This window comes from Lampetra fluviatilis, chromosome 67 (assembly GCF_964198595.1).
Source record: "Lampetra fluviatilis chromosome 67, kcLamFluv1.1, whole genome shotgun sequence".
Taxonomy (NCBI): Eukaryota; Metazoa; Chordata; class Hyperoartia; order Petromyzontiformes; family Petromyzontidae; genus Lampetra; species Lampetra fluviatilis.
In genome coordinates, this window is record NC_136341.1 from 2,770,202 (window position 1) to 2,795,253 (window position 25,052).

The 25,052-nt window shown below is 51.6% G+C and overlaps 1 protein-coding gene across 1 annotated transcript; it reads left to right on the forward strand.

The window, feature by feature from the left end:
* The first annotated feature begins 1,917 nt into the window (after nt 1-1,917).
* On the forward strand, nt 1,918-22,449 carry LOC144952391 (uncharacterized). The gene is made up of 8 exons (XM_078882784.1): nt 1,918-2,075; nt 12,014-12,302; nt 13,412-13,494; nt 15,531-15,635; nt 16,899-16,960; nt 19,570-19,645; nt 21,399-22,232; nt 22,432-22,449. The coding sequence occupies exons 1-8, from the start codon at nt 2,067-2,069 to the stop codon at nt 22,447-22,449; spliced, it is 1,476 nt and encodes a 491-aa protein (XP_078738910.1). The 5' UTR covers nt 1,918-2,066.
* Nucleotides 22,450-25,052: the final 2,603 nt, after the last annotated feature.

Genomic DNA, 25,052 nt, shown 5'->3' on the forward strand with positions numbered 1-25,052 from the left:
AAATAAAAAAACAAAATTTTAAATCACGACGTTTCGGAGGCAACACAAGTCTCCGTCATCAGCTGGGGACCGTCACAGTCAGATTTACTGCATCAAGTGAAGCAAAAATTCCAAGAGACAAGCCCTTAAATACAAGTAAAGGGGGGAGGAGGGTGTGAGGGGATTTTCTGAATGTGGCAGCCAATGAATGGAGCGTGTTGGGGTGGGTGGGCGTTGCTAAAAGAGGGCAATAGGTGCACATGTTGTTTTTTTACCTGGTGTTGGTTGACAATCCAAATACAAAAATGGAGAGTGCTGTTATACATTGCTGTATATTTGGGAGTTTCTGGTGTGTCTTTCTCTCCAGGTCACCCCCCCCTCCCCACGTTTAGAATCAACGTCACGCATCTGGAGTACTTGCATGCTTCTAGATTTGAAGCTTTCGTGACTGCAAGGATTCATATTCTTAGGTTTTTTCGGTAAAGTCACGTAGGTAAAAAATTAAAAATAAAATAAAAACCACGATGTTTCGGAGGCAACACAAGCTTCCGTCTTCAGGTGGAACCGTCACAGCACGACAGCTGTATTTACTTTAATTAATTACTTTTTTTTACCTACGTGACTTTATCGAAAAAACCTAAGAATTCTTGCATGCTGCTATAGACAATAAGCCCACGACTACGTGCGTGTGAGACATCGTTTGTGTAGGCCAGTGTCGCTTATCAACTAAGTGATATTTAAAAAAAACTTTTTAATAAAAAAAAAACGCTTTCATGAAATGTACCCTACTCGTAACGTCAGTTGAGCGTGGACAATTAGACCCAAGCCGAAACATAACATGTAAAAAAGAATGTTTAAAAATATAGATTTTTATTATTACACGCTTTTATTTAACTCACTCTGTTGTCGTATCCTCAAAACATCTTGTAACTCAATTTTTACCCACTTCCCAATGTGGTATCGACTGCAAACTTGGTATACTTGTGTCATACTGATGGTAAAGTCACGTAGATAATCTTCTTGGTTCTTTCAGTAAAGTCACGTAGACGGGAGATAATAAAATAATAAAAATAGAACGTAATAAAATACAATTCTCACGACGTTTCGGCCACAACGCAAGCAGCCGTCCTCAGGTGAAGAACAGGTCTGTCGGAAAGACAGCGTCTGAATGAGCACCACCAAGCTTGGCAGCCGATATTTAAGCTGGGTTAGGGGAGGAAGAGTGCCTTGACAAAGGAATTTGCATATCAAGAGGAATTTAGCATATTTATATCTGCATTTCCCATAAATATGCTAAATTCCTCTTGATATGCAAATTAATTTGTCAAGGCGCTGTTCTTCCCCCTCCAACCCAGCTTAAATATACATTGCCAAGCCTGGTGGTGTTCATAACAGACGCTGTCTTTCCGACAGACCTATTCTTCACCTGAGGACGGCTGCTTGCGTTGTGGCCGAAGAGACAAGACGTTGGGAAATGAGTGACAAACAGTTACTCACCAGTGACTCACGGCCTACCCGTACCCGGCCGCACCAGGGTCGTAAACGGGTAGCCGGGTATCGGGTACGGGTATCGGGTACCCGGTTGCGACCTCTGATTGAATCCATCTCCATGCCTCTCTCTCCCCCACCCCATGTCCCCTGGCCCCCACCCCGTAGTGATGATGGAGCAACGCCGAAACGGGGTTGACGTTATGGTCAGGCCTGGGACCGCATTTTGTCCGACTTCTACAGCCGGGTACAAGTCTGACTCCAGACTCAGGCCTGAAGCCAGTGACTCCGGGTCAGAGACTGGCTCCAGACCTGAGTCTGGATTCAAATCTGGGCTTGGATCTGGCATTTTACCCAGTTCTGAGTCCAGGACCGATGGTGAGTCCAGCTCCGACTCGGCATCTGGCTCTCGATCCGGCCCCGCCTCCGACTCTCCTTCCGCCTCCGGGATCGAGCGTGCTTCCGTCTCGACGGGGTTCCGGGAGCCGGCGCCGCTGTCCGCGGCTCAATGCCAGTGTCCCGTGTGCCTCGACGTGCTGCTGCTGCCCGTGAAGCTGCCCTGCGGACACACGCTGTGCCAGGCCTGCTTCACGCAGAGCATGGACAAGGTGACTGGCGATCGCCACGGCGGATACGCACGCACTCCCATCACACGCGCTCCCATCGCACGCCCTCCCATCGCACGCGCTTCCATCGCACGCGCTCCCGCACTGTGGAATCAGCGGCGAGGTGGATCTCTCCACATATCTGGCTGTCACCTGATGAAGCTGGTTGTCATTTTCTTGGTTCCTTCGGTAAAGTCACTTAGAAGGGAAAAAAAAAATCACATTGTAAAAATTTTCACGACATTTCGGCAACAACGCAAGCTGCCGTCCTCAGGTGAAGAACAGAGTTGTCAGAAAGACAGCGTCCTAATGGGACCCTCAGGTGAAGAACAGCTGCCGCGGAAAGACAGCGTCCTAATGGGACCCTGAGGTGAAGAACAGAGTTGTCACGGAAAGACAGCATCCTAATGGGACCCTCAGGTGAAGAACAGCTGTCGTGGAAAGACAGCGTCCTAATGGGACCCTGAGGTGAAGAACAGAGTTGTCACAGAAAGACAGCGTCCTAATGGGACCCTCAGATGAAGAACAGAGTTGTCGGAAAGACAGTGTCCTAATGGGACCCTCAGGTGAAGAACAGCTGTCGCGGAAAGACAGCGTCCTAATGGGACCCTCAGGCGAAGAACAGAGTTGTCGGAAAGACAGCGTCCTAATGGGGCCCTCAGGTGAAGAACAGAGTTGTCAGAAAGACAGCGTCCTAATGGGATCCTCAGATGAAGAACAGAGTTGTCAGAAAGACAGCGTCCTAATGGGACCCTCAGGCGAAGAACAGAGTTGTCAGAAAGACAGCGTCCTGATGGAACCCTCAGGTCAAGAACAGAGTTGTCGTGGAAAGACAGCGTCCTAATGGGACCCTCAGGCGAAGAACAGAGTTGTCAGAAAGACAGCGTCCTGATGGGAGCCTCAGGTGACGAACAGAGTTGTCAGAAAGACAGCGTCCTAATGGGACCCTCAGGCGAAGAACAGAGTCGTCAGAAAGACAGCGTCCTAATGGGATCCTCAGGCGAAGAACAGAGTTGTCAGAAAGACAGCGTCCTAATGGGATCCTCAGGTGAAGAACAGTTGTCAGAAAGACAGCGTCCTAATGGGATCCTCAGGCGAAGAACAGAGTTGTCAGAAAGACAGCGTCCTAATGGGATCCTCAGGTGAAGAACAGTTGTCAGAAAGACAGCGTCCTAATGGGAGCCTCAGGTAAAGAACAGAGTTGTCGGAAAGACAGCGTCCTAATGGGATCCTCAGGCGAAGAACAGAATCGTCAGAAAGACAGCGTCCTAATGGGAGCCTCAGGCGAAGAACAGAGTCAGAAAGACAGCGTCCTAATGGGATCCTCAGGCGAAGAACAGAGTCGTCAGAAAGACAGCGTCCTAATGGGACCCTGAGGTGAAGAACAGAGTTGTCACAGAAAGACAGCGTCCTAATGGGACCCTCAGATGAAGAACAGAGTTGTCGGAAAGACAGTGTCCTAATGGGACCCTCAGGTGAAGAACAGCTGTCGCGGAAAGACAGCGTCCTAATGGGACCCTCAGGCGAAGAACAGAGTTGTCGGAAAGACAGCGTCCTAATGGGGCCCTCAGGTGAAGAACAGAGTTGTCAGAAAGACAGCGTCCTAATGGGATCCTCAGATGAAGAACAGAGTTGTCAGAAAGACAGCGTCCTAATGGGACCCTCAGGCGAAGAACAGAGTTGTCAGAAAGACAGCGTCCTGATGGAACCCTCAGGTCAAGAACAGAGTTGTCGTGGAAAGACAGCGTCCTAATGGGACCCTCAGGCGAAGAACAGAGTTGTCAGAAAGACAGCGTCCTGATGGGAGCCTCAGGTGACGAACAGAGTTGTCAGAAAGACAGCGTCCTAATGGGACCCTCAGGCGAAGAACAGAGTCGTCAGAAAGACAGCGTCCTAATGGGATCCTCAGGCGAAGAACAGAGTTGTCAGAAAGACAGCGTCCTAATGGGATCCTCAGGTGAAGAACACTTGTCAGAAAGACAGCGTCCTAATGGGATCCTCAGGCGAAGAACAGAGTTGTCAGAAAGACAGCGTCCTAATGGGATCCTCAGGTGAAGAACAGTTGTCAGAAAGACAGCGTCCTAATGGGAGCCTCAGGTAAAGAACAGAGTTGTCGGAAAGACAGCGTCCTAATGGGATCCTCAGGCGAAGAACAGAATCGTCAGAAAGACAGCGTCCTAATGGGAGCCTCAGGCGAAGAACAGAGTCGTCAGAAAGACAGCGTCCTAATGGGATCCTCAGGCGAAGAACAGAGTCGTCAGAAAGACAGCGTCCTAATGGGACCCTGAGGTGAAGAACAGAGTTGTCACAGAAAGACAGCGTCCTAATGGGACCCTCAGATGAAGAACAGAGTTGTCGGAAAGACAGTGTCCTAATGGGACCCTCAGTTGAAGAACAGCTGTCGCGGAAAGACAGCGTCCAAATGGGACCCTCAGGCGAAGAACAGAGTTGTCGGAAAGACAGCGTCCTAATGGGGCCCTCAGGTGAAGAACAGAGTTGTCAGAAAGACAGCGTCCTAATGGGACCCTCAGGCGAAGAACAGAGTTGTCAGAAAGACAGCGTCCTGATGGAACCCTCAGGTCAAGAACAGAGTTGTCAGAAAGACAGCGTCCTGATGGGACCCTCAGGCGAAGAACAGAGTCGTCAGAAAGACAGCGTCCTAATGGGACCCTCAGGTGACAGACAGAGTTGTCGTGGAAAGACAGCGTCCTAATGGGACCCTCAGGCGAAGAACAGAGTTTACCAATAGGGTTTTCCCCTTTTTTCTGGCAACAAAACTGACACCTTTTGCAAGGAATCATGTCTACATTAACCGCAATACTTGCAGTCAAATGCAAAAAAAAAAAGTCCTTATTACTCTGGTTGTGCGTTGTCTTGAACTGTGCGCCTTTTGGCATCATCTGGTCGAACACCATATGAGACGAGGCTCCAAAGAAAGCTGTCTCTGGTGTGGACCAATCAGTTTCAAAGACAATGCATAAATTACCAGAGTATTGTTTTTTGTTTGCATTTGACTGCAAGTATTGCGGTTAATGTAGACATGATTCCTTGCAAAAGGTGTCAGTTTTGTTGCCAGAAAAAAGGGGAAAACCCTATTGGTATATTTTGGTACTGGCAAAGGAGGTCCCAAATTGTAGCTGCTTACCCCGAGTCCTTATTACTCTGGTTGTGCGTTGTCTTGAACTGTGCGCCTTTTGGCGTCATCTGGTCGAACACCATATGAGACGAGGCTCCAAAGAAAGCTGTCTCTGGTGTGGACCAATCAGTTTCAAAGACAATGCATAAATTACCAGAGTATTGTTTTTTGTTTGCATTTGACTGCAAGTATTGCGGTTAATGTAGACATGATTCCTTGCAAAAGGTGTCAGTTTTGTTGCCAGAAAAAAGGGGAAAACCCTATTGGTATATTTTGGTACTGGCAAAGGAGGTCCCAAATTGAAGAACAGAGTTGTCAGAAAGACAGCGTCCTGATGGGAGCCTCAGGTGACGAACAGAGTTGTCAGAAAGACAGCGTCCTAATGGGACCCTCAGGCGAAGAACAGAGTTGTCAGAAAGACAGCGTCCTAATGGGATCCTCAGGCGAAGAACAGAGTTGTCAGAAAGACAGCGTCCTAATGGGATCCTCAGGTGAAGAACAGTTGTCAGAAAGACAGCGTCCTAATGGGATCCTCAGGCGAAGAACAGAGTTGTCAGAAAGACAGCGTCCTAATGGGATCCTCAGGTGAAGAACAGTTGTCAGAAAGACAGCGTCCTAATGGGAGCCTCAGGTGAAGAACAGAGTTGTCAGAAAGACAGCGTCCTAATGGGATCCTCAGGCGAAGAACAGAGTTGTCGGAAAGACAGCGTCCTAATGGGATCCTCAGGCGAAGAACAGAATCGTCAGAAAGACGGCGTCCTAATGGGAGCCTCCGGCGAAGAACAGAGTCGTCAGAAAGACAGCGTCCTAATGGGAGCCTCCGGCGAAGAACAGAGTCGTCAGAAAGACAGCGTCCTAATGGGATCCTCAGGCGAAGAACAGAGTCGTCAGAAAGACAGCGTCCTAATGGGAGCCTCAGGCGAAGAACAGAGTCGTCAGAAAGACAGCGTCCTAATGGGACCCTCAGGCGAAGAACAGAGTTGTCAGAAAGACAGCGTCCTAATGGGACCCTCAGGCGAAGAACAGAGTTGTCAGAAAGACAGCGTCCTAATGGGAGCCTCAGGTGTAGAACAGAGTTGTCAGAAAGACAGCGTCCTGATGGGACCCTCAGGCGAAGAACAGAGTTGTCAGAAAGACAGCGTCCTAATGGGAGCCTCAGGTGAAGAACAGAGTTGTCAGAAAGACAGCGTCCTAATGGGAGCCTCAGGTGAAGATCAGAGTTGTCAGAAAGACAGCGTCCTAATGGGACCCTCAGGCGACGAACAGAGTTGTCGGAAAGACAGCGTCCTAATGGGAGCCTCAGGCGACGAACAGAGTTGTCGGAAAGACAGCGTCCTAATGGGACCCTCAGGCGAAGAACAGAGTTGTCAGAAAGACAGCGTCCTAATGGGACCCTCAGGCGACGAACAGAGTTGTCGGAAAGACAGCATCCTAATGGGACCCTCAGGTCAAGAACAGTTGTCAGAAAGACAGCGTCCTAATGGGATCCTCAGGCGAAGAACAGAGTTGTCAGAAGGACAGCGTCCTAATGGGACCCTCAGGCGAAGAACAGAGTTGTCAGAAAGACAGCGTCCTAATGGGACCCTCAGGTCAAGAACAGTTGTCAGAAAGACAGCGTCCTAATGGGAGCCTCAGGCGAAGAACAGAGTTGTCAGAAAGACAGCGTCCTAATTGGACCCTCAGGTGACAGACAGAGTTGTCGTGGAAAGACAGCATCCTAATGGGACCCTCAGGCGAAGAACAGAGTTTACCAATAGGGTTTTCCCCTTTTTTCTGGCAACAAAACTGACACCTTTTGCAAGGAATCATGTCTACATTAACCGCAATGCTTGCAGTCAAATGCAAACAAAAAACAATACTCTGGTAATTTATGCATTGTCTTTGAAACTGATTGGTCCACACCAGAGACAGCTTTCTTTGGAGCCTCGTCTCATATGGTGTTCGACCAGATGACGCCAAAAGGCGCACAGTTCAAGACAACGCACAACTAGAGTAATAAGGACTCGGGGTAAGCAGCTACAATTTGGGACCTCCTTTGCCAGTACCAAAATATACCAATAGGGTTTTCCCCTTTTTTCTGGCAACAAAACTGACACCTTTTGCAAGGAATCATGTCTACATTAACCACAATACTTGCAGTCAAATGCAAACAAAAAAAAGTCCTTATTACTCTGGTTGTGAGTTATCTTGAACTGTGCGCCTTTTGGCGTCATCTGGTCGAACACCATATGAGACGAGGCTCCAAAGAAAGCTGTTTCTGGTGTGGACCAATCAGTTTCAAAGACAATGCATAAATTACCAGAGTATTGTTTTTTGTTTGCATTTGACTGCAAGTATTGCGGTTAATGTAGACATGATTCCTTGCAAAAGGTGTCAGTTTTGTTGCCAGAAAAAAGGGGAAAACCCTATTGGTATATTTTGGTACTGGCAAAGGAGGTCCCAAATTGAAGAACAGAGTTGTCAGAAAGACAGCGTCCTGATGGGAGCCTCAGGTGACGAACAGAGTTGTCAGAAAGACAGCGTCCTAATGGGACCCTCAGGCGAAGAACAGAGTTGTCAGAAAGACAGCGTCCTAATGGGATCCTCAGGCGAAGAACAGAGTTGTCAGAAAGACAGCGTCCTAATGGGATCCTCAGGTGAAGAACAGTTGTCAGAAAGACAGCGTCCTAATGGGATCCTCAGGCGAAGAACATAGTTGTCAGAAAGACAGCGTCCTAATGGGATCCTCAGGTGAAGAACAGTTGTCAGAAAGACAGCGTCCTAATGGGAGCCTCAGGTGAAGAACAGAGTTGTCAGAAAGACAGCGTCCTAATGGGATCCTCAGGCGAAGAACAGAGTTGTCGGAAAGACAGCGTCCTAATGGGATCCTCAGGCGAAGAACAGAATCGTCAGAAAGACGGCGTCCTAATGGGAGCCTCAGGCGAAGAACAGAGTCGTCAGAAAGACAGCGTCCTAATGGGATCCTCAGGCGAAGAACAGAGTCGTCAGAAAGACAGCGTCCTAATGGGAGCCTCAGGCGAAGAACAGAGTCGTCAGAAAGACAGCGTCTTAATGGGATCCTCAGGCGAACAACAGAGTCGTCAGAAAGACAGCGTCCTAATGGGATCCTCAGGCGAACAACAGAGTTGTCAGAAAGACAGCGTCCTAATGGGAGCCTCAGGTGAAGATCAGAGTTGTCAGAAAGACAGCGTCCTAATGGGACCCTCAGGCGACGAACAGAGTTGTCGGAAAGACAGCGTCCTAATGGGAGCCTCAGGCGACGAACAGAGTTGTCGGAAAGACAGCGTCCTAATGGGACCCTCAGGCGAAGAACAGAGTTGTCAGAAAGACAGCGTCCTAATGGGACCCTCAAGCGACGAACAGAGTTGTCGGAAAGACAGCATCCTAATGGGACCCTCAGGTCAAGAACAGTTGTCAGAAAGACAGCGTCCTAATGGGATCCTCAGGCGAAGAACAGAGTTGTCAGAAAGACAGCGTCCTAATGGGACCCTCAGGCGAAGAACAGAGTTGTCAGAAAGACAGCGTCCTAATGGGACCCTCAGGCGAAGAACAGAGTTGTCAGAAAGACAGCGTCCTAATGGGACCCTCAGGTCAAGAACAGTTGTCAGAAAGACAGCGTCCTAATGGGAGCCTCAGGCGTAGAACAGAGTTGTCAGAAAGACAGCGTCCTAATGGGACCCTCAGGCGACGAACAGAGTTGTCGGAAAGACAGCGTCCTAATGGGACCCTCAGGCGACAAACAGAGTTGTCGGAAAGACAGCGTCCTAATGGGACCCTCAGGTCAAGAACAGTTGTCAGAAAGACAGCGTCCTAATGGGAGCCTCAGGTGAAGAACAGAGTTGTCAGAAAGACAGCGTCCTAATGGGAGCTTCAGGTGAAAAACAGAGTTGTCGGAAAGACAGCGTCCTAATGGGACCCTCAGGTGAAGAACAGCTGTCGTGGAAAGACAGCCTCCTAATGGGATCCTCAGGCGAAGAACAGAGTTGTCAGAAAGACAGCGTCCTAATGGGAGCCTCAGGTGAAGAACAGATGTGTCAGAAAGACAGCGTCCTAATGGGACCCTCATGCGAAGAACAGAGTTGTCAGAAAGACAGCGTCCTAATGGGAGCCTCAGGTGAAGAACAGATGTGTCGGAAAGACAGCGTCCTAATGGGATCCTCAGGTGAAGAACAGAGTTGTCAGAAAGACAGCGTCCTAATGGGAGCCTCAGGTGAAGAACAGATGTATTTTTCGATTTAAAGCTTTCGTGACTGCAGGGATTCATCTTCTTGGTTCTTTCGGTAAAGTCACGCCCCCCCGTGGTGCTGTTGATCCTGCATAATGCATGGGCATAATGGGACTTTGAAACCCCTCCGCCCACCTCCTACTCATTGCCCATTGGTATGCTAAATTCCTCTTCATATGCACATTCTTTTGTTAAGGCGCTCCTCCTCGCTACACCTACATAAGCTCCTAGCTTGATAATGTTCTCATTCTTCGCCTGAGGACGGCTGCTTGCGTTGTGGCCGAAACGTCGTGAGAATTGTTTTATTATGTTTTATTTTTATTATTTTATTACTTCCCTTCTACGTGACTTTACCGAAAGAACCAAGAAGAAGAACAGATGTGTCGGAAAGACAGCGTCCTAATGGGACCCTCAGGCGAAAAACAGAGTTGTCGGAAAGACAGCGTCCTAATGGGACCCTCAGGCGAAAAACAGAGTTGTCAGAAAGACAGCGTCCTAATGGGACCCTCAGGCGAAAAACAGAGTTGTCAGAAAGACAACGTCCTAATGGGATCCTCAGGCGGAGAACAGAGTTGTCAGAAAGACAGCGTCCTAATGGGAGCCTCAGGTTAAGAACAGAGTTGTCAGAAAGACAGCGTCCTAATTGGAGCCTCAGGTGACGAACAGAGTTGTCGGAAAGACAGCGTCCTAATGGGACCCTAATTGGACGCTAATGGAACCCTAATAGGACGCTAATGGGACCCTAATAGGACGCTAATGGGACCCTAATAGGACGCTAATGGGACCCTAATAGGACGCTAATGGAACCCTAATAGGACGCTAATGGGACCCTAATAGGACGCTAATGGGACCCTAATAGGACGCTAATGGAACCCTAATAGGACGCTAATGGGACCCTAATAGGACGCTAATGGGACCCTAATAGGACGCTAATGGGACCCTAATAGGACGCTGTCTTTCCGACAGCTCTGTTCTTCACCTGAGGACGGCTGCTTGCGTTGTGGCCGAAACGTCTTTAGAATTTGTATTATGTTTTATTTTTAGAATGTTTTATTATTTCCCTTCTACGTGACTTTACCGAAAGAAAACAAGAATATGAATCCCTGCAATCACGAAAGCTTTGAATCGAAAAATCTGGTTGTCATTACTGGCGAAAACGTCGTGCTCGCATTGTAAACGTCGTGGCTTGGCTCTCCCAACACACAACCGGTGTGCTGTACTAGTGACGAATTGGCACATTCTGTTTACGTGATGACCCCTTACTATGAGAATAGGTTTTTCCCCTTTTTTCTGGCAAAAAAAAACACCTTTTACAAGGAATTATGTCTGCATTAACCACGATAATTATGGTCAGAATGCAAACAAAAAACGTACTCTGATAATATTTGCATTGTCTTTGAAACTGATTGGTCCACACCAGAGACAGCTTTCTTTTGAGCCTCGTCCCAAATGGTGTTAGACCAGAGGACGCCAAAAAGCGTACAGCTTTTTCCCTTCTACCCCGTGTGTGGACTAATCTCCATCTGTTCCATCTCACTCACTTCTACCCCGTGTGTGGACTAACCTCCATCTGTTCCATCTCACTCCCTTTCTACCTGTGGGTGGACTAATCTCTATCTGTTCCATCTCACTCCCTTCTACCCCGTGTGTGGACTAATCTCCATCTGTTCCATCTCACTCCCTTCTACCCCGTGTGTGAACTAACCTCCATCTGTTCCATCTCACTCCCTTTCTACCTGTGGGTGGACTAATCTCTATCTGTTCCATCTCACTCCCTTCTACCTGTACGTGGACTAACCTCCATCTGTTCCATCTCACTCCCTTCTACCTGTGTGTGGACTAATCTCCATCTGTTCCATCTCACTCTTTTCTACCCCGTGGGTGGACTAATCTCCATCTGTTCCATCTCACTCCCTTCTACCCCGTGTGTGTGGACTAATCTCCATCTGTTCCATCTCACTCCCTTCTACCCCGTGGGTGGACTAACCTCCATCTGTTCCATCTCACTCCCTTCTACCCCGTGGGTGGACTAACCTCCATCTGTTCCATCTCACTCCCTTCTACCACGTGGGTGGACTAATCTCCATCTGTTCCATCTCACTCCCTTCTACACCGTGGGAGGACTAATCTCCATCTGTTCCATCTCACTCCCTTCTACCCCGTGTGTGGACTAACCTCCATCTGTTCCATCTCACTCCCTTCTACCTCGTGGGTGGACTAACCTCCATCTGTTCCATCTCACTCCCTTCTACCCCGTGGGTGGACTAACCTCCATCTGTTCCATCTCACTCCCTTCTACCACGTGGGTGGACTAATCTCCATCTGTTCCATCTCACTCCCTTCTACACCGTGGGAGGACTAATCTCCATCTGTTCCATCTCACTCCCTTCTACCCCGCGCGTGGGTCCAATCTCCATCTGTTCCATCTCACTCCCTTCTACCCCGTGTGTGGACTAACCTCCATCTGTTCCATCTCACTCCCTTCTACCCCGTGCGCGTGGGTCCAATCTCCATCTGTTCCACGCCCGCTGACCTCGAGTGACCTTCGTGATGTTTTGCTGCCGGCGCTGCGTGGCTCAGGTCCACCTGTCGTGCCCGCTGTGCCGGCGCCGTGTGGCCACGTGGCACCGCACGATGGCGCGCCGCGGATCGCTGGTGGACTCTGGCCTCTGGGACAGCGTGCGGCGCTCCTTCCCCGAGCGCTGCCGGCGCCGCTTGCGCGAGGAGGGGACGTGCGCCGGGAGCCCCTGGCGTGGCGCCCGTGGTGGTGGTGGTGGTGGTGATGGTGACGACAGCGACGACGACGGCGAAAGAGGTGGACAGGGCGAGCGTGTGGGTGGCAGCAGAGGACGGGAAGATGGCTGTGAAGGTGAGGTGGCGGTGGTGGCGGTGGTGGTGGTGGTGGGGGAGATTGTGGCGATGGTGGTAGACGTGATGATGGTGGCGGTGGTGATGATGGTGGTGATGATGGTGATGTTGATGGTGGTGGGGGAGATTGTGACGATGGTGGTAGACATGATGATGGCGGCGGTGGTGATGATGGTGGCGGTAGTGATGATGATGGTGGTGGTGGTGATGATGATGGTGGTGGTGGTGATGATGGTGGTGATGATGGTGATGTTGATGGTGGTGGGGGAGATTGTGACGATGGTGGTAGACGTGATGATGGTGGCGGTGATGATGATGGTGGCGGTGGTGATGATGGTGATGATGATGGTGATGTTGATGGTGGTGGGGGAGATTGTGACGATGGTGGTAGACGTGATGATGGTGGCGGTGGTGATGATGGTGGTGATGATGGTGGTTATGATGGTGATGTTGATGATGTTGGTGGTGGGGGAGATTGTGACGATGGTGGTAGATATGATGATGATGGTGGCAGAGGTGATGATGATAGTGGCGGTGGTGATGATGGTGGCGGTGGTGATGATGGTGGCGGTGGTGATGATGATGATGTTGATGATGTTAATGTTGATGATGTTGATGATGGTGGTGGTGGGGGAGATTGTGACGATGGTGGTAGACATGATGATGGCGGCGGTGGTGATGTTGATGGTGTTGGTGGGGAGATTGTGATGATGGTTGTGGACATGATGATGGTGGTGGTCATGATTGTGACATTGGTGATGGTGGAGGAGATTGTGACATTGGTGATGGTGGAGGAGATTGTGACGATGGTGGTGGTGGAGGTAGTAGTCGTGGAGGTAGTTGTGGTGGTGATAGCGGTGGTGGCGATTGTGGTGGAGGTGGTGATGATGGTGGCGATGATGATGATGATGGCGGTGGCTGTATATATTTCCTTTTGCGTCCAATGTGTCCGTGCTTGCGCACCACTGCTAATGCAGCAGCAACAGCGGCATCGTCAAACAATTTGTGTCACGTACGTACGTACGTACGGAGGTGCGATTAGCGTAACGTTTATCATGCTGCACCGCCCTTAATAGGCGCTCGCTGACACCTAATTCGCGGCGCGTGCAGTCTGGTCTCCGTTGTCAGGGCACCGACAGTCGCTGTGTGAACCGGGAGAGTTGGGCCGCGAGTTCAGATCCATGTGGAATAAGGTACCGGGGGTGGGCGGGGGGGGTGGTTCCTTACCTACCTCTCATTCACTTGTTGTAACCCACTCATCATCATCGTCGTCGTTGTTACAACTCCACTCGTTCAACTTCAGGTAAGCCTCACGGAGTCTCAGTCTGCAGGGTCCTGCCACTTTGGTGGGATGTTAACTACCTCGCCTGGTCTCCAGGTAGTCGTGGGTTCCATCGCCACCTTGACGATGCCCGCTGTATGTTTGGAGTTTCCACGTTCTCCCCGTGGGCGCGTGGATTTTTTCTCCGGGTCCTCCGGTTTTTCCCTCCACGTTTAGGATGGGTACGCGTTCGCAGCATTTGCGCGGCGATTTGGGTGGCGAACGATGAGCCAGCTAGTTGAGCCATCGTGTGTGATAGCAAGGGTAGCTTCTGAAATAAGGGTTACATGGTTTAGCAGGTCTTTGCCTGGTAAACTGAAAAAAATGTTTATTTTTATATTTTTGGGGTCTTTCGATAAAGTCACGTAGATGGGTTAAAAGAAAATTTAAAAAAACTACGACGTTTTTTTTTTCAGCCAGATGACGACCTCTTGCGTTGCGATCAAAACGTCGTAGTTTTTTTGTTATTTTTGTTATTTTCTTTGAACCTATCTAGGTAACGTAGAAGGTAAATAATAAAATAATAAAAATAAAACTTAATAAAATACAATTCTCACGACGTTTCGGCCACAACGGAAGCAGCCGTCCTCAGGTGAAGAACAGGTCTGTCGGAAAGACAGCGTCTGAAAGAACAGGTCTGTCGGAAAGACAGCGTCTGAATGAACAGGTCTGTCGGAAAGACAGCGTCCGAATCCGACAGACCTGTTCTTGGACCGGAGGATGGCTGCTTGCGTTGTGGCCCAAACGTTGTGAGAATTGTATTTATTTTTATTATTTCCCTTCTACGTGACTTTACCGAAAGAACCAAGAAGATGAATCCCTGCAGTCACGAAAGCTTTAAGTCAAGTTTATCTTTTCAATTCGAGATTTGAAGCTTTCGTGACTGCAGGGATTCAAACTTCTTCTTGGTTCTTTCGGTAAAGTCACGTAGAAGGAAAATAATAAAATAATAAGAATAAAACATAATAAAATACAATTCTCACGACGTTTCGGCCACAACGCAAGCAGCCATCCTTCACCTGAGGACGGCTGCTTGCGTTGTGGCCGAAACGTCGTGAGAATTATTTAATGATGTTTTATTTTTATTATTTTATTATTTTCCTTCTACGTGACTTTACCGAAAGAATCAAGAAGATGAATCCCTGCAGTCACGAAAGCTTTAAATCGAAGATTCATACTCTTTGTATTTTTTTCCGGTAAAGTCTCGTAGGTAAAAAAATGAAATAAATGAAAACAACTCAATTAAATCACGACGTTTCAGGCGCGACACAAGCCTCCGTCATCAGGTTGGGACAACGTAGGAAAAGCACAATCGCTTAATATATATATAATTCCTTGTCACAGCCATCTCTTAAGACACACTTAAGTGGTTGTGCTTTCGCTACATTACACAAGAGATTAGTCCACACACGGGGTAGAAGGGAGTGAGATGGAACAGATGGAGATTAGTCCACACACGGGGTAGAAGGGAGTGAGATGGAACAGATGGAGATTAGTCCACACACGGTGTAGAAGTCAATAAGAAGGAACAGATGGAGTTTAGTCCACACACGGGGTAGAAGGGAGTGAGATGGAACAGATGGAGATTAGTCCACGCACGGTGTAGAAGGGAGTGAGATGGAACAGATGGAGATTAGTCCACACACGGGTAGAAGGGAGTGAGATGGAACAGATGGAGATTAGTCCACACACGGGGTAGAAGGGAGTGAGATGGAACAGATGGAGATTAGTCCACACACGGGGTAGAAGTCAGTAAGAAGGAACAGATGGATATTAGTGCTGCTACTCGCTAATGACACTGGGCCCAGCAGCAACCTGTTAAGAGGCTACACCCGGAGTGAGTGGAGGGGGTGGTGGTGGTGGAAATCTTCGTGTCTGTGTGTCCCCGCCCTCCCCCCCCGTGGGTAGTTTGAGTCGGAGCGCCGTGCTCGCCAGGAGGAAGAACAGCGAGCGTCCGAGATGTTCATCAGGGAGCTGCTCACCGTGGAGGAGGCGCAGAGACGTCCACCGCCGGTGAGCGCAGATGCTCACCTCGCAAGCTCGCCAACGCCGAAGGCTCGCACACCATCAGAGGCCACTGCCGCCAAGCGGAGACACTCACCTACACTCACCCGCAGCTCACCCACAGCTCAACTAAACTCACCTACACTCACCTACACTCACCTACAGCTCAATTAAACTCACCTACAGCTGACCTAAACTCACCCTACACTCACCTACAGCTCAACTACACTCACCTACAGCTGAACTAAACTCACCCTACACTCAACTACACTCACCTACACTCACCTACAACTCAACTACACTCACCTACAGCTGAACTAAACTCACCCTACACTCAACTACACTCAACTACATTCACCTACAACTCAGCTAAACTCACCTACACTCACCTACAGCTCAACTAAACTCACCTACACTCAACTACACTCACCTACACTCACCTACACTCACCTACACACACCTACACTCACCTACACTCACCTACAACTCACCTATACTCACCTACACTCACCTACACTCACCTACACTCACCTACAGCTCAACTACAGCTCACCTACACTCACCTTCACTCAACTACACTCACCTACACTCACCTACACTCACCTACACTCACCTACACTCACCTACACTCAACTACACTCACCTTCACTCACCTACACTCACCTACACTCAACTACACTCAACTACACTCAACTACACTCACCTTCACTCACCTACACTCACCTACACTCACCTACACACACCTACACTCACCTACACTCATCTACAACTCAACTAAACTCACCTACACTCACATGCACTCACCTATTGCTGAACTAAACTCACCTACACTCACCTACACTCACCTGTACACTCACCTACACTCAACTACAGCTTCACTAAACTCACCTACACTCACCTACACTCACCTACACTCACCTACAGCTCAATTAAACTCACCTACACTCACCTACACTCACCTACACTCAACTAAACTCACCTGCACTCAACTAAACTCACCTAATGTTGAACTAAACTCACCTACACTCACCTACACTCACCTTCACTCACCTACACTCACCTACAGCTCAACTACACTCACCTACTCACTCACCTACACACTCACCTACACACTCACCTGTACACTCACCTGTACACTCACCTGTACACTCATCTACACACTCACCGACAGCTCACCCACACTCACCTACAGCTCACTCAAACTCGCCCAGACACCCACAGATCCCAGAATCTGCTCGGTATGCGTTGGCTGCTGTGCTTTTGTGTGTCCAGATGTCACCCTTCAAGAGGCTGAGGAGAGAGCGGTTTTACACCGTACGGCTCCCGGTGTCCCGGTACACAGCGCTCATCAACGCTCACCCACACACACTCACCCAGCCACACTCACTGATTCACGCTCACCCACCCACACTCACCCACGCTCACCCACCCACCCACACTCACCCACCCACACTCACTGATTCACGCTCACCCACCCACACTCACCCACGCTCACCCACCCACACTCACCCACCCACACTCACCCACCCACACTCACCCACACTCACCCACACTCACCCACCCACACCCAGCCACGCTTACCCACCCACCCACACTCACCCACCCATGCTCACCCACACCCACCCACACTCACCCACACTCACCCACCCACCCACACCCACGCTCACTCACCCACCCACACTCACCCACTTACCCACCCACACTCACCCACGCTCATCAACGCTCACCCACCCACACTCACCCACGCTCACCCACCCACACTCACCCAGCCACACTCACTCACCCACCCACACTCACCCACCCACGCTCACCCACACTCACCCACTCACACCCACCCACCCACGCTCACCCACCCACGCTCACCCACACTCACCCACCCACACTCACCCACCCACCCACACTCACCCACCCACCCACACTCACCCACCCACACTCACCCACACTCACCGACACTCAACCACCAACCCACACCCACCCACGCTCACCCACCCACACTCACCCACACCCACCCACACCCACCCACACTCACCCACCCACATTCACTCACCCACCCACACTCACCGATGCTCACTCACCCACACTCACCCACACTTACCCACCCACACCCACCCACACTGACCCACACTCACCCACCCACACCCACCCACACTGACCCACACTCACCCACACTGACCCACACTCACCCACACACAACCACCCACACTCACCCACACTGACCCACACTCACCCACACCCACCCACCCACACCCACTCACGCTCTCCAACGCTCACCCACCGCTCAGGGCTACCACCGGTGACGATTATCTGTACCGGTCCTGGGCCTCCCCTAGGTCGACTCAAATGAGTACCTGGTGCTGTGTGTGTAGTCAACATCGCCACTGGGGAGACAAAGGCGGCCGGGCGTGGTGCTGGCCTCCCACCCCCTCGTGCGTCGTGCAGGCCTTCATAGGTGCTCGCTAACAGCACTTGCCAAAACAATCTCTTAAGGCCACTAACCCGGCGACACGAGTTCGACACGCGCTAGCTTCACCTACATCAGCTGAGCCTACAAATGAGCAGTTGGTGTAGAGGTGTGTGTTCTTTGGTTCTTTCGGTAAAGTGACGTATAAAGATAAAATAATAAGATAATTGTTTTTTTTACCCTTCTATCTGGCAACAAAACTGACACCTTTTTACAAGGAGTCATGTTTGCATAGACCGCAATACCTGCAGTCATAATACAGGTATTGCGGTCTATGCAAACATGACTCCTTGTAATAAGGTGTCAGTTTTGTTGCCAGATAGAAGGGTAAAAAACCAATTATCATATTTTTACTGGCAAATGAGGTTCCCATAGTATAAAATAATAAATTAAATACTAGCATGCTACGACGTTTCGATTGCAACACAAGCGATCGTCATCATCAGGTATGAATGAAATAGCAACAAAAAATCTAACCAGAAAACTATAGACAGACATATAAGCAGACAGATATCACCGAGATACACACAGAGAGAGAGTAACACAGGTACAGAGAGGGAGATCGTCTCTGTGGCGAAGCCTTAAATAGACAGAGGGGGGGGGGCGGAGGCAGAGAGAGGGAGGGGTTAGAGAAAAAATAACATGTCAATGAGTACGAAGAGACGCGTGGTCAAGTACGCAAGCTTGAACATTAGGAGAGAGGGATAAAGAACACACTAAATTAAATAACCTAGCAAAATATCGAAATGTTATGTAATACAACACAGAGAGTCGGTCAACACACAATTAACGCATAGCCTGGTCGATTACTCTCTCTGTGTATCTTGGTGATATCTGTCTGCTTATATGTCTGTCTATAATTTTTGATTTAAAGCTTTCGTGACTGCAGGGATTCATCTTCTTGGTTCTTTCGGTAAAGTCACGTCGAAGGGAAGTAATAAAATAATACAAATAAAACATAATAAAATTAAATTTATTATAATTTTATTATAATTTTATTATGTTTTATTTTTATTATTTTATTACTTCCCTTCTACGTGACTTTACCGAAAGAACCAAGAAGATGTCTGTCTATAGTTTTCTGGTGAGATTTTTTGTTGCTATTTCATTTATACCTGATGATGACGATCGCTTGCGTTGCAATCGAAACGTCGTAGTATGCTATTATTTAGTTTATTATTTTATCTTTATACGTCACTTTACCGAAAGAACCAAAGAATAATTCCTGCAGTCACGAAAGCTCCAAAATTAAGATAGAGGTGTGTAGTCAACATCGTCACTGGGGAGACAAAGGCGGCCGGGCGTGGTGCTGGTAGCCACCCACCCCCTCGTGTGCCACAGTGCCGGTAGCCTTCGTAGGCGCCTGTTCGCTTACAGCACTTGCCCCAACAGTCTGTTAAGGCTACACGGTGGCGGGGTGGGGGGGGATCTTTGTCTTTTGTGTCCGTCCGTGTGAGCCTGAGCCTCCGTCTCTCGCCGCAGGCCTCTGTCCGAAGTTGGGAACAGACAGAGCGGCTTCGGTGACCTGCAGCGGAAGGTCGCGACCAGACGGAGAAAGGTGACACTCACTCGCCCGCCCGCTCGTTAATTCATTCCGTCACGCACTCATTCACTCGTTCATCGCTCGTTCATCGCTCGCTGACTTGCTCGCCCGATCGCCCGCCCGCTCGCCCACCCGCTCACCCACCCGCTCACCCGCCTGCCTGCCCGCTCACCCACCCGCTCACCCACCCGCTCGCCCGCCTGCCTGCCCGCCCGCCTGCTCGCCCACCCACTCACCCGCCCGCTCACCCACTCGCTCACCCGCTCGCTCACCGCCCTGCTCACCCACCCGCTCACCCCTCACTCTCACCCCCCCGCTCACCGACCCGCTCACCCGCCCGCTCACCCACCCGCTCGCCCGCCTGCCTGCCCGCCCGCTCGCCCACCCGCTCGCCCACCCGCTCACCCCCCCGCTCACCCACCCGCTATCCCCCCGCTCACCCCCCCGCTCACCCACCCGTTCACTCACCCGCTCACCCACCTGCTCACGCACCCGCTCACCCGCCCGTTCGCCCGCCTGCCTGCCCGCCCGCTCACCCCCCCGCTCACCCACCCGCTCACCCACCCGCTCACCCCCCCGCCACCTCTCCGTGCGTTTGCCTGCCGCTTCGACGCTACCCCCGGCGTCGGCTCTCCCCCTCCTACACCCTCACCCAACCCCCCCCCCCCCACCGCACTGACCAGCGTGGTGAAGTATGGTCAAGCCACCCCCCCCCGTGACCGACACAGCACGGGGGAGGCCCGTGGGGGGGGGGCGTTGGGGGGTAAAATGTGGATGCTCCCTTCGATGCTCAGACGTCTAGGCCAGCCTGGAAGAGTAGGCCAAACCAGGGGAACTTGTCGGCATCTCTTAACCCGGAGCTCCCCCTCTCCGCGTCCTCACCGATTGTCCCCCCCCCCTTCTTCTTGGTTCTTTCGGTAAAGTCATCACGTAGAAGGGAAGTAATAAAATAATAAAAATACAACATAATAAAGTAATTCTAGATTTGAAGCTTTCGTGACTGCATGGATTCATATTCTTAGGTTTTTTTGGTAAAGTCACGTAGGTAAAACATCAAAATTAATCAAATTAAAATAAAATGAAGATCACGACGTTTCGGAGGCAACACAAGTCTCCGTCATCAGGTGGGACCGTCACAGCCAGATTAGCTGCATCAAGCAGCTAATCTGGCTGTGACGGTCCCACGGTCCCACCTGATGACGGAGACTTGTGTTGCCTCCGAAACGTCGTGATCTTTATTTTATTTTAATTTTATTTTTTATTAATTTTGATGTTTTACCTACGTGACTTTACCGAAAAAACCTAAGAATACATAATAAAGTAGTTCTCACGACGTTTCGGCCACAACGCAAGCAGCCGTCCTCAGGTGAAGACCAGGTCTGTCACTGTCTCCCCGACAGACCTGGTCTTCACCTGAGGGACGGCTGCTTGTGTTGTGGCCGAAACGTCGTGAGAATTGTATTTTATTATGTTTTATTTTTATTACTTTATTACTTCCCTTCTACGTAGTGACTTTACTGAAAGAACCAAGAAGATGAATCCCTGCAGTCACGAAAGAAGCTTTAAATCGAAATAAAATACAATTCTCACAATTGTATTTTATTATGTTTTATTTTTGTATTTTATTATGTTTTATTATTTTATTATTTCCCTTCTACGTGGTGACTTTACCGAAAGAACCAAGAAGATGAATCCCTGCAGTCACAAAAGAAGCTTTAAATCGAAATGTCCCCCCCTTGTCGCTTCATCCGCCACGACTGCGACACAGACCGTGTGGAGAGAGCCGTCTGCCACCACCGCCACCACCACCACCAGCAACGCCACCATCACCACGGCAACCAGCCAGACCCCGCGGCAGCAGCAGCAGTGGCCGGCGACCCGCGGAACCCACGGCGCCGGCGGGGAGACCGGACACGCCTCAGCCTCCTCCGCCGCCGTTATCCAACCGAGGCCACCGCAGGTGCCGCGCGTGGTCATCAACAGGATCTGGAACCTTTTGGATCTCGCCGAGGCATCGCCGGTGAACTGGGCGACGGCGCCGGCGGTGCCGCCGAAGGGGGGTCGTGGTGGTGGCGATGCAGGCGACGGTGCTACAGCGGGGTCAGTAGCAGCAGCAGCAGCAGCAGTATCAGCAGCAGCACCACCAGCAGCAGCGGCAGCAGCGCCAGCGTTCTCATCAGTATCAGCAGCACCAACGGCACCAGCAACTGCAGTGCGGGCAGCAGTAGTATCATCAGCAGCATCGGCAGTACCAACAGCAGCAGTGCCGGCAGCAGTAGTATCATCAGCAGCAGTAGTATCATCAGCAGCATCAGCAGTACCAACAGCAGCAGTGCCGGCAGCAGTAGTATCATCAGCAGCAGTAGTATCATCAGCAGCATCGGCAGTACCAACAGCAGCAGTGCCAACGGCAGCAGTAGTATCATCAGCAGCAGTAGTATCATCAGCAGCATCAGCAGTACCAACAGCAGCAGTGCCAACGGCAGCAGTAGTATCATCAGCAGCAGTAGTATCATCAGCAGCATCAGCAGTACCAACAGCAGCAGTGCCAACGGCAGCAGTAGTATCATCAGCAGCAGTAGTATCATCAGCAGCAGCAGCAGTATCATCAGCAGCATCGGCAGTGCCAACAGCAGCAGTGCGGGCAGCAGTAGTATCGGCGGCAGCAGTAGCATCAACAGCAGCATCGGCAGTACCAACAGCAGCAGTGCGGGCAGCAGTAGTATCGGCGGCAGTACCGGTAGCATCAGTATCGACAGCACGGGCAGCACCAACGGCACGAAGGACTGCGGTGCGGGCAGCAGCACGGGCAGCAGTAGCATCAGCAGCACTGACAGCACCGATAATACCAGCAGCACCGGCAGAATCGGCAGCACCAGCAGCACCGATAATACCAGCAGCACCGGCAGAATCGGCAGCACCGGCAGCACCGATAATATCAGCAGCACCGGCAGAATCGGCAGCACCAGCAGCACCGATAATACCAGCAGCACCGGCAGAATCGGCAGCATCGATAATATCAGCAGCACCGGCAGAATCGGCAGCATCGGCATCACCGATAATATCAGCAGCACCGGCAGAATCGGCAGCATCGGCAGCAGCACCGACTGCAGTGCCGGCAGCACCGATAACATCGGCGGCGCTGGCAGCAGGAGAGGAGGCGGAGGGCGGGAGGGGCGAGGGAGCGGCTGCTGAGCGAGGGGTTGGCCCGGGTCGTGATCCTGACGAAGGTGGCTCTGACGGAGGAGGAGGAGGAGGAGCGGCGGGGGGTCCCAGTGGGGTGGACCCCGTGGTGGGCCCGGTGCGGTCCCTCGGGAAGAAGAAAAAGAGGAAGAGGGGGAGCCGGTGGAGCCGGCAGATTTACACCACCACGAGGAAGAAGAAGCCGACGACGCCGTTGGCCGATGGAGGAGGAGGAGGAGAGGCTCTGCAAGGACCCCGTGCCGGTACGCCCATCGCACGCACGCACACACACACACCGCACGCACGCCCACACGCATGGACACACGCACACACACATACCGCACGCACGCAAACACGCATGGACACACACACACACATCGCACGTGTAGTACCGTTGAGGACGCGTGGACACCCGAGTAGAGGCACACGTATTTATTTCACAACAGTCACTGGGGACATACAGTACTGGAGGGGGTATCGGCCCCCTCACCCGGATAGCTGGGAACACACGGCTAGCTACCCCTAGCCTGCCTCCTAATCCTCCAAATACTGGGCTGGGGGAGGCTGTCTGGCCCGACACTGGTCAGTCGGGCTACGGTACCCGGAGTCCCAGAGTCCTGGCTCTGGTTCACGGGACCACGCCGCTGGCTCGGTCCTGCGCGGCCCTGACAAGGGCGGCGTCCCAGGGGAGTCCAGGGCTCTAGCTAGGCAGTCTTCGGTCTTCAAGAGTTTACTTAAACATTCTGCCCTGAGCTCTCCGGCTCATCCCCTTATATCCCGAACCCCCCCGCTGGGGTCAGCCCCCCCCGGCTGCCCTGTGCGGACGTCGTTGCGAGCACCCTCCCGTGTGCTCACAAAGCCCCGCCCACTGTGCTAGTTTCCCGTGTGATCCCATACATACAGCTCCTCCGTAACACCCCTACACACGCATGGACACACGCACACCGCACGCACGCATGGACACACACACACACACATACCGCACGCATGGACACACACACACACACATACCGCACGCACGCAAACACGCATGGACACACGCACACCGCACGCACGCATGGACACACACCGCACGCATGGACACACACCGCACGCACGCATGGACACACACACACACACCGCACGCATAGACACACACACACCGCACGCACGCACACACACACCGCACGCACACACCGCACGCACGCACGCACGCACACACACACCGCACGCATGGACACACACACCGCACGCACACACGCACACACGCACACACACACCGCGCACACGCACGCATGGACACACACACCGCACGCACGGGCACACACACACACCGCACGCACGCATGGACACACACACACCGCACGCACGTACGGACACACACACCGCACGCACGCATGGACACACACACCGCACGCACGCACGCATGGACACACACACACACTGCACGCATGGACACACACACACACCGCACACACGCACGCATGGACACACACACACACCGCACGCACGGACACACACACACCGCTCGCACGCACGCATGCATGGACACACACCGCTCGCACGCACGCATGGACACACACACCGCACACACGCACGCATGGACACACACACACCGCTCGCACGCACGCATGCATGGACACACACCGCTCGCACGCACGCATGGACACACACACCGCACACACGCACGCATGGACACACACACACACCGCACGCACGCACACATGGACACACACCACGCACGCCCGCATGGACACACACACCGCACACACGCACACATGGACACACACCGCACACACGCACGCATGGACACACACACACCGCACGCACGCCCACATGCCCACATGGACACACACACACACACACTGCACGCACGCGCACATGGACACACACACACCGCACGCACGTATGGACACACACACACATCGCTCGCACGTATGGACACACACCGCACGCACGCACTCCCACATGGACACACACCACACACACGTACAAAAAAACACAAAGACATGCACACATGCATGCAGGCACAACACACACACACGCGCGCATGTGCTCACACACGCACACACACATGCACGCACACGCACATGCGCACGCACGCACACATGCACACGCACGCACATGCACGCACGCACACAAAGACAAATATCCCCCGTATATGACCATAACAGACCGTTGGAGCAAGTGCTGTTAGCGAGTAGCAGCACCTATGAAGACCGCCCGGCACTGTGGCACACGAGGGGGTGGGTGGCCAACA